Source organism: Eriocheir sinensis, chromosome 23 (assembly GCF_024679095.1).
Source record: "Eriocheir sinensis breed Jianghai 21 chromosome 23, ASM2467909v1, whole genome shotgun sequence".
Lineage (NCBI taxonomy): Eukaryota > Metazoa > Arthropoda > Malacostraca > Decapoda > Varunidae > Eriocheir > Eriocheir sinensis.
In genome coordinates, this window is record NC_066531.1 from 18,696,300 (window position 1) to 18,706,820 (window position 10,521).

Consider the following 10,521-nt stretch of genomic DNA (forward strand, 5'->3'; position numbering starts at 1 on the left):
GGAAGACAAAAGAGGACGCACTGTGTCGTGGGCGGGGCTTATCTGAGCGTGCGTTGCGTAGCAACAAAAAAACCCGCCTCAGTTGGCCTTGGGGCATTGTGTCAGGAGGTTGACGTTATTATCGTTGGTACTGTATTTCCATTTTTACACTTTATATTTTTTTCGTTATATATAGTGTTGGCAAATGTTTGTTATTATTTTTTTTGTTCGTTTATATTGCAGCATATGAATTGATTTTTTCCTGGTTATTTCCTTGGTTATTCTGTTGAGTTGATTCTTTTATTTAAAATGGTTCTGTTTGTAATGCATGAATGAAAAACCGTTACTTTGCGGAATTCATGCAAATGTATACATTACATTACATTACACGACAACTATCAGTAAAGGACTATCTTTTTTCATCACTCTGAAGGATGCCAGCTTCAATTTTATTGTTTCAGTGAAAATAGGTAAAGCTTTGTTGAGTTAATTCCTTCTCATTCTCACAAGGAGTGTAACATGAAGCGAGCCAGGAGTGAGAGGAAGATCACCTCGTTCTTCAAGGCAAAAGTGATCCAGAAGAGTGATGATGGTGACCATGACAGCAATGAGCCCGAGAAACATCCAGGCACTTCAACATCACTACTCTTTGTTGTCTGTTGCTCAACCAATTCGCGATCCATTGGTTTACTTGACCGTCAATACCTATTTGCTTTAATTTGTAAAGTAATTTATGATGCGGGACTTTATCAAACGCTTTCTGGAATTCAAGATAGACTACGTCCAGTGATTTGGTTACGTCATAAACAGTGAAGAGGTCGTTATAAAAAGGTTAATAGGTTTGATAGGCAGGATCTTTTGTTTCGGAAGCCATGTTGTGAGTTCCCAATCAATGAGTGGCTTTCAAGGTAACTCACAATTTTGTCTCTAATTATGCCCTCAAGTAGCTTACCTACAACCGAAGTTAGACTAATGGGCCTGTAATTACCTGGTACTTTTTTGTCTCCTTTCTTAAAAATCGGTGTCACGTTAGCCTTCTTCCAATCTGAAGGGACGATGCCTTGTCGCAAGGACATATTGAATACGGTTGTGTGAGGAGGAGAGTATTTCCTCTTTGTTTCTTTCAGCAGAGTTGGATATACTTTGTCAGGTCCAGGACTTTTATTTGTTTTAAGTGATTTGAGGACTTTAAGGACTTCATCGGGTTTTATTTCAAAGTTAGACAATGCATGCTCGGGATTTACATTAGTACTGGTGTTGTTGGTGGTGGCGGGAGGACTGTTATTATTAAACACCGAGGAAAAGTAATTGTTTAATAGGTTTGCAACGTGTTGGCTGTCAGTCACTAGTGCACCGTCGCTGTTTGTTAAAGGTCCAATTCCACTTCTGATCGCCTTTCTGTTGTTTATGTAACTGAAGAAGGATTTCGGATTATTTTTACAGTTGGCTGCAATATTTTCTTCATATCTACGCTTTGCCTGACGCACTAATCTGTTAACTCGTCGCCTGGCATCATTGTAAAGTCTAATGTTTTCGGGCGTGCTTTGTTCTTTCTTTAACCTGTAAGACAATTTTCTCTCCTTGACTGAGTGTTTAATTTCGCTATTAAACCAAGGTGGACTTTTATTAGTGTTAATTCGCTTCTCGCACAAGGGGACAAATGTGTCCTGCTGAGTGAGTAAGTGATTTTTAGAACTTAGCCAGGCGTCCTCTACATTGCCATCATCTGATAGTTGCATATCTATTAGTTTTCGTCAGTTTCTACGAAGTTGGCTCTTTTGAAATTGGGCACCTTTTACTTTATTTTCAGTCACCGATGTTTGAGCTCTAATGTCAACGCGCACTAGTTTATGATCGCAGGAACTGAGGTGTTCTCCTACCGTGACATTACTGACTAGAGAGAGAGGTTTTGCCATAGTGGAACACAGTTACACACAGACACATCCATGGTGGAGGCTGAATTACCTTTTTTTTTATTAAGTAAGTTTTTATAAATCAAAGGGGGTGGAAGAGGTTGACCGGAAACAATTTATCCATTGCTAGAAACGTGTGAGCGGGACAAAGGCTTTCTCTAGAGATAAGAATCATAAGTATTACTACAGACGACGCAAATACCCCTTGGGAGAAAATTCGTTACATCGTGATAATAAATAAATGCCTAAATAACCTGGTGGGAAAAGACGGACAATGAACACAATCAATCAGTCAACATTTCCATTTCTATATCCTCCATTTGACATTCAGGAAAAAAAAAATTCACCCCATCAAAATCGTGCCAGTAATTTGTCTGGATCAACTAATCACATATCTTAATTTCTCTCACTACGTATGGGAGAAAAAAGCAGAAGATACCAGCTCTGAAACCTGCTGGGAAGAGAGAGAGAGAGAGAGAGAGAGAGTTAAATCCTCAAGGATATATGTTTTTCTTTATTAGTTATAAAAGTTGTCTGGCCAAAGTAAAAGAAATAAACAAATGTTATAATGTGCAGACAGATTATCACCTCATGAAGTAATGCAAAATAAGTATTGTATGTACCAGAATTCATCATTCAAAACAAGCATGTAGCCATATACCCAGAGACTCGCACCCTGCCCAGCGAACCGCACACTCGAGCACTGCAGCATATAGGTTTCCTTCCTCCTCATGACCATTTATTCTGCCCTTGTCTTTTCGTTTCGTCCTTACTACCCCTTCTACTAGTTGCCATCACACTTTGTACTACTTACACACAAGGATTTGGGATAACATGTCCTTCCTATTGTTGTTTTACTTACAACGACAAACTATCAATCAATCATCAATCACAAGCTTGTCACTAATACTTTACCGCTACCAACAACGATATAGCCTATAGGTTCCTTCATTTAGTTACAAAAAATACAGATTTGGTCCCAACTAAACTTTATAAACAATAAATACAAAACACAGTACACAAAAGTATATATATATATATATATATATATATATATATATATATATATATATATATATATATATATATATATATATATGTATATATATATATATATATATATATATATATATATATATATATATATATATATATATATATATATATATATATATATATATATATATATATATATATATATATATATATATATGATTATCAGTTTAAGAGGCTAGACCAGATGGTTATGCATTTTTTAGGTCAGGACTGTTATTACAAATAAGAATCCTGTGATGGAGAAACGTATCGCTTTTGATAGAAACAACCATTTCGGGCCCCCAAGCTGTGCTTGTAGGTTAACCTCCATCACTCCTTCCTCCCAGAGGCAGTTCCTCTTATCATCAGGCTTGGAGGAAGAATGGAGACATTTCCACTCTGCAAACAAATGCGTGTATCACACAGTGACTTGAATTAGCTACAATGAGGAGATGTGACCATGAGACCCCTGCATGAATAATACTGAGAAGAGGGGAGAGAGAGAGAGATGAAATGAAATGAGAGAGAGAGAGAGAGAGAGAGAGAGAGAAGGTGACTTTTAAACTTAGTGTCAAACACACTTTCTAACACATTACCATGGTGAGAGGAAAATGTCCACCTTTTTTTTATTAAAATTTTTATACATCACCATAAATATTATTATTTTTAAAATAATTTTATCCATACCTTGTTTTTGGAGCAAATGGAACATTAATTCATTGAGCTAAGAATTATTATTATTAAAACAGACATTTGCAAATACCTTAGAAGAAAGGAACATTTGACTGCCGATGATAAAAAAAAAGTCAAATAACCTGGTCACCCTAAGACGGACAATAAGACACAATCAATCAGTCATACTTGTTTCCATTTCAGGTATCCTCGTTTTGACATTCAGGAAAAAAAAATTCCCCATCAAAATCGTAGTTCCAGTAATTTGTCTAGTTAACTAATACCCACAAGAAGACTTGGCAGGTTGAGAAAATAAAGTCCTGGAAAGCCATTAAGCAATGTACTCAATGACATAGACAACTTCGAGCTACCAGAAAGATGGCTCGTGGATCCATGTTCTCAACCAAAACAACCAGTGTGTGACAGGATTTGTATAGCATTTTGCAAAAGCAGGACAATACAGAAAAGGCATTCACATAAGGGAGCCCTTGTGAAATGTGCAGAGTTGCGTTGTGATGAGAGTCCGCAACATAGCAATAAAGAGAAATGATGCTGACATCCTAGCAATTTCCAGGGATTTTGTTGCTGCTGAGGCACACTATCATCGTGTTTGCTAGCATCACTACACTTGCAGTGGTTCCTTGCACTCAAATCAGGCAGAATCCACTAACCATGATGACAATCGTATTGTCATGCTGAAAGTGAGGCTTACAAGAAACTGTATATATATATCAGAATACGATCATACCAGAATGCTCTGTTGTATATATACAGTCACATCTGTTATATATATATATATATATATATATATATATATATATATATATATATATATATATATATATATATATATATACTTGTAACAGTAATAGTATCGTGGTATCGTATAAGTTATTGTACATCTGGTAGTCGGCAGCCATTTCCAGTCGTTCCATAATGTATTGACTGTGTTTCAAAATGATTGGCGTCGGTTTCTCGAAATATTCGTGTGTAGCTAAATAACGAAGATTCATATGCTTCTTATTGATATCACACATTAATCCAAGGTATTTTCTGCATTTTTCTGAAGGACTGTTTTTCTTTTACAATCGATAATAACAAAAAGTGTATCGTTTTGATAGAAGTGGCTCAGGAGGGGCCAGATTTGCCCCCCCTCTGTGCTTGTAGGGTTAACCTGGCCATCACAAAGGACGAAGGACAGAGGCAGTTCCTCTTCCAAGTAGTGGAGAAACACCGGAGGAATTACCCTGATGCCCGTAAGTCCACAGTGACTTCGAATTAGACTACAATGAGTGGGAGATGGGTGACCATGAGACCCCCGCATGAGGGGATAATACTCGAGAAGAGGGGGACCTAGAATCAGTGCTATGAAATGAAATGTGTTTACAACTATGTTTATTGCATTAAATAAGGTGACTTTTAAATTGTTTAATGTCAAACCACTTTCTAAATCACCTATGACAGCACTAGGAAAATGTCCATACTCTTTAAAAAAAATAAGAAACTTCAAACTCATTGAGCTACCCATAAATATTATTATTTTTAAAAATAACTTTGCATACCTTGTTTTTGGAGCAAATGGAACATTAATTCATTGAGCTACCCATAAATATTATTATTTTTAAAAATAAATTTGCATACCTTGTTTTTGGAGCAAATGGAACATTTTGACTGCCCGTCCCTGGTAAAAAAAAAAAAAAATCAAATACAGGTCACCCTAATATGCAAGCACGTTTCGTAAAAGATATTATGTAATACTTGTTTTCTTTTTCAGGTAGCCATCTTTGAATACTGAAAATGTGGCAGGTCGAGAAGCGGTAGTTCCATGGAGTCACAGCAGAGAGAATGAAGTTCCTCAGTCCTGTATCCTCCATACTTCAACAAAGAGCAATGAGGATCCCGGTGTAGGTCTGACGAAGGTCACAGATATTGCATCCTGGCAGTCTTTGCTTGAAGCTGCCCACATTCGTCAGTTTCAAGCTGTCCTCAAGGTAGCAGAGAGTCTAGGTGACGATGGTGATGTGCATGCTCCTGATGTGTACTATCACAGGGCATGCAGAAGTGCCTTGACCCACAAGAAGACTCTGGCTAGGTTGAGAAGAGAAAGTTCTGGAGAGCCATCAAGCAATGTACTCAATGACATACAGGACAACTTCGAGTTACCCAGAAAGATGGCTTGTGGATCCATGTTCTCAACCAAAACAACCAGTGTATGACAGGATTTGCATAGCATTTTGCAAAAAGCAGGACAAGTACAGAAAAGGCATTCACACAAGAGAGCCTCTTATGAAATGTGCAGAGTTGCGTTGTGATGAAAGAGTCCGCAACATAGCAATAAAGAGAAATGATGCTGACATCCTACCAATTACTTCCAGGAATATTGTTGCTGCTGAGGCACACTATCATCATGTCTGCTACTGTTACTACACTTGCAATGCTCCTTGCACTCAAATCAGGCAGAATCCACTGACCATGACAACAATCATGCTGAAAGTGAGGCTTAGAATAAACTGTATGCTTATATCAGGAATACGATCATACCAGAATGCTCTGTTGTAAAACAGTCACATCTGTTAGATAAGCTGATCCAGTTCATGAGAGCAGATGGTAGTGTGACAAATTAAAACACTCTACCAAAACACACATCGGTAGAAATCTTGCCAAAGAATTTGGCACTAGCATTCATTCAGTTTCTGATAATGATGGGAAAGTCCTGATATTCCCCGATAGTCTCACCCGAAAAATGCTGGTCAAAGAGAATAGGGCTCTTAGGAAGAAGATATATGATCTTGAAAGATCAAGAGATGGCATTGAAGCCTCATGCCAGGTTGTTGCCAATCAAATCCATCAAGATGTGAAGGATCTCAATCAGGACCAACCATGGCCACCTCTACCAAAAGAGTTGGACGCTTATTCCTCTGTTGTGCCTTTTTCCCTGAAGTCATTGCTGTCTTGTCTCTTAACAGGCACTGATGAGAAGGAAAAACAACTCAGAGACTCACTTGCCATGGGTCTAGTGCAGTGGCTCCCAACCTTTTCTTCAGGCGACCCCAATCATGCATCTCTAGACATGACCACGACCCCACTAGTTTAGTTGTAGTGAAGATTCAATACTCGAACGTCTTGGAAGTCGAACTTTTCGATACTCGAACGCAAAAGTTCGACTTGGTACTCGAAAAAATATCTGGTACTCGAACGTCCGCACATGTGGTTGTAAACAAAGGCTCCTGGCCTCTCCCTCCCCGCCGCCGCCGCCGCCGCCGCGGTCGTGAGAACAACAACATTCTCCTGCGTTGTCTGTGGTTTTTCATTTAGAAACTTACAATGGCACCAAAGAGGCTTATTAATGGTGAAAATAAGCCTAAAAGGAAGAATGTAGTGACGACCATTGAACGGAAAAAGGAGATTATTGATAAATACGAGAAAGGAGCAAGAATCACCGATCTTGCAGCTGAGTATTGTATGGCGAAATATACAGTGGCCACCATACTGAAGAACAAGGAGGCCATTAAGGGAGCTGATGTGGCGATGGGTGTGAAAAAGCAACTTCAGCGACCTGCGGCAGTGGAAGAAATGGAAAAATTGTTGATGGTGTGGATAAACGAAAGGCAGATGGCTGGTGATTCTATGTCAGAGGGCATAATTTGTGCGAAGGCTAGGCGGCTCCATGGTGATCTTATTTGTGATACTACCTCTGACTCCAGTGAAGATTTTAAAGCTAGTAAGGGGTGGTTTGGGTATTTCAAGAAGAGACTGGAATTCATTCTGTTGTGAGGCACGGCGAGGCCGCAAGTGCTGACAAAGTTGCTGCCGAGAAGTTTGTGCCTGAATTTAAGAAATTTGTGGATAACGAGCGCTTAAGCCCACAACAGGTCTTTAATTGTGATGAGACAGGCCTGTTTTGGAAAAAAACTACCAAACAGGACCTATATAACAAAGGAAGATAAGTGTTTGCCAGGACACAAGCCCATGAGAGACAGGCTAACCCTGCTTCTGTGCGCCAATACTAGCGGCGACTGTAAAATTAAACCGCTGCTGGTGTACCATTCGGAAAACCCCAGGCCATTCAAGAAGAACGGTGTGCAAAAGAGCAAACTCAGTGTGATGTGGAGGGCAAACAAGAAAGCCTGGACAACCAGGCAGTTCTTCATAGAGTGGTTTGTGGTGTCTGCACCTGCAGTGAAGACATACATAATAGAGAAGAATCTACCACTCAAGGCCCTCCTGTTGATGGACAATGCCCCTGCACACCCTCCAAGCGTGGAAGAAGAATTGAGTAAGGGGTATAAATTCATCGAAGTGATGTTCCTCCCCCCCAACACCACGCCACTGATCCAACCCATGGACCAGAATGTCATCGCCAGCTTTAAGAAGCTGTACACAAAAGCACTTTTTGAGAGGTGCTTTGAGGTGACTTCTGAAACAGAGCTCATTCTAAGGGAGTTTTGGAAGAATCACTTCAATATCCTCCACTGCCTAAGGCTTATAGGTAAAGCCTGGGGTCAAGTTTCTGTGAGGTCCTTGCAGTCTGCCTGGAAAAATCTGAGGCCGACCTGTGTGACAGCCAAGGATTTTGAGGGATTCGAGCCTTCAGTCCAGGAGTCTGCTGTGGTGGAGGACATTGTGTCTCTGGGGAGGGCCATAGGCATTGAGGTGGACAGTGATGATGTGGAGGAGCTGGTGCAAGCACACTCTGAAGACCTCACCACTGACAAGCTGCGTCAACTTCACCAGGAACAGCTGCAGGAGGTAACTGAGGAGCTGTCTTCAGGGGAGGAGGAGGGGAACAGCAAGGAAAGTCTCCACTGCAGAGATCAAGAAATATTTGCAGCAGTGGACAGAGTTGGGAAACTTTTTGGAGAGGTGCCACCCTGATATTGCTGCCGTACACAGAAACATAAACCAGTTTGATGAAAATTTCATGCAGCATTTCAGAGACATTTTGAAAAAAAGGTAAAGGCAGATCACGTTAGACAGATTCTTGTTGAAAAAGGATTCTAGTGAGAGTGCAAGTGTTAGTGAGCCACAGCACTCCACTAATGGGTTCACAGGAATCACACCAGGAGACGAGTTACCAGACGGTGACTCGTCCTCCGACAAATAACCTCCCTCCTCCCCTCCTCTTCTACGTTATCCATCACCAGCCTTCACTTACGGTAAGTACAAATCAAAATTTTAAAAAAGTTTACATTGAAATTTTTGTAAACTTAAGGTTTTGCTAAGGTTAGAACGAATTACCTGATTTATAGGTATCGGTAGTCGATCTTTTTGATACTCGAACAGCCATTTGGAACGAATTAAGTTCGAGTATTGAGTCTCCACTGTATATGTGTTATTATAATGTAATAACACCATGTTTGATCTTTAGAGGTCTTGGGGACCCCAGGAAAAATGCCTGGCAATCCCACTTGGGGTCGCGACCCCAAGGTTGGGAAAGGGGAGTCGTGTATGCCATATCTCATGGCAAAGTCAAGACTTCCAAGCACATACTGTTGGCTTTTGCTGTAAAGTCACTTACTGGCAACGTCCAGCTCATCAGAATCCCAAATAGATCCGGTCATTGTGTCTCCTACAACGTGCAGGAGGGAATTGACACTTCACTGTGCATGTATAAAGTAGAACAGGATGGTGTGGTTCTTCCAGACCAGGTGAAGCCATATGCGCCCACGACTCTAGCCTGGGACAACATCGAGAGGCTAGAAGAGACACTGACAGGTTGTGGAACTTCTCACAGGGCCAATGGCATTGCAGTGCAGCCTCGGGTGTTTGGTCCTGATCCACCTAGACCAACTCATGATGTGCCAAAGAACAAACAGAGAACCATCTCTATATATCTGCCAGCTCTGCCAGTCTATGCTGCAGGAACTAGGTGTGGTCCTCCCACTAGATGCTATGTTGAGGCCCAGACAGATGTCTGTGCTGATGCTTTGTAGAAAAAAAAATTATGGCTGCTATGCAGACTGCACTATGCCACAAATCAGTGTCTATAGCTGGACAGGTTACAACATCTTGGCATCAAACCCTGTGGATGTTGTTCCCAGTGTTGTCAGCTACCTGCCGACCATAAATGCCCCAGCCACCCAGATAGCAACTGTTCATGAGATTCTCATCCAAAGTAAAAAAAGCATGACTTGCCTGTATATGAGATACATGTCAGTGGTCTTCAACCAAGCTCTATACTGCAAATTAACAGATTCTGTGGGCACATAGGGACAGCTTTCCCAATACTGTGCCTAGACTTGGAGTCTTTCACACCATCTGTATATTCTTAGGTGTCACTGGAAAGCGTTTCCGAGATGCAGGCCTCAGGGATGTATGTATTGAATCTGGAACTGTGGCAGAGGGGTCTGTCAATGGTGTTTTGGATAGCCGTAAGTACAAGAGATCTCTGAGATTCCACAAACTCATATACGAAGCCCTCTTGAGGCTGGTGTGGGATCAGTTTTTCCCAGTGGCTCACAGAGAACCATCCTGATGCCCATGATCTAGAGACGAGGGGCGGTCAGAAAGTTCTGCAATTCGGTATGTAAGTTAGCGCAACCAGTCGTGTCCTGTTGTGTCTGGTTAGGACAGGTTCTAACATGTTCACAAACAGTACCACTCCGCTCCCTCACTCCCTCCTCAGTCTTAGGGGAGCGACCAGTGGATGCGATTGGCAGGAGTCGGCACAATGGACATGATCGAGGACCATGCAATGATCAAGTTCTTGATAAGAGGGGAAGAACGCGAAGGAGGTCCACGACAGGCTGGTTGCGGTGTACAACAACACAACAACACTGCCCCTTTGTATGCCACAGTCACACGCTGGTACATACAAGGAATTTCGTCATGGCCGTGAGTCCCTTGAAAATGACCCCCGTGTGGGACGTCCCTCCGAGGCGACCTCTGAAGACACTGTTGATTGTGTGGAGGCAATGATCAT

The 10,521-nt window shown here is 41.2% G+C and overlaps 1 protein-coding gene across 1 annotated transcript; it reads left to right on the forward strand.

The window, feature by feature from the left end:
- Positions 1 to 7,568: 7,568 nt before the first annotated feature.
- On the forward strand, positions 7,569 to 8,474 carry LOC127002593 (tigger transposable element-derived protein 1-like). Its single transcript, XM_050868677.1, has one exon. The coding sequence runs from the start codon at positions 7,569 to 7,571 to the stop codon at positions 8,472 to 8,474; it is 906 nt and encodes a 301-aa protein (XP_050724634.1).
- Positions 8,475 to 10,521: the final 2,047 nt, after the last annotated feature.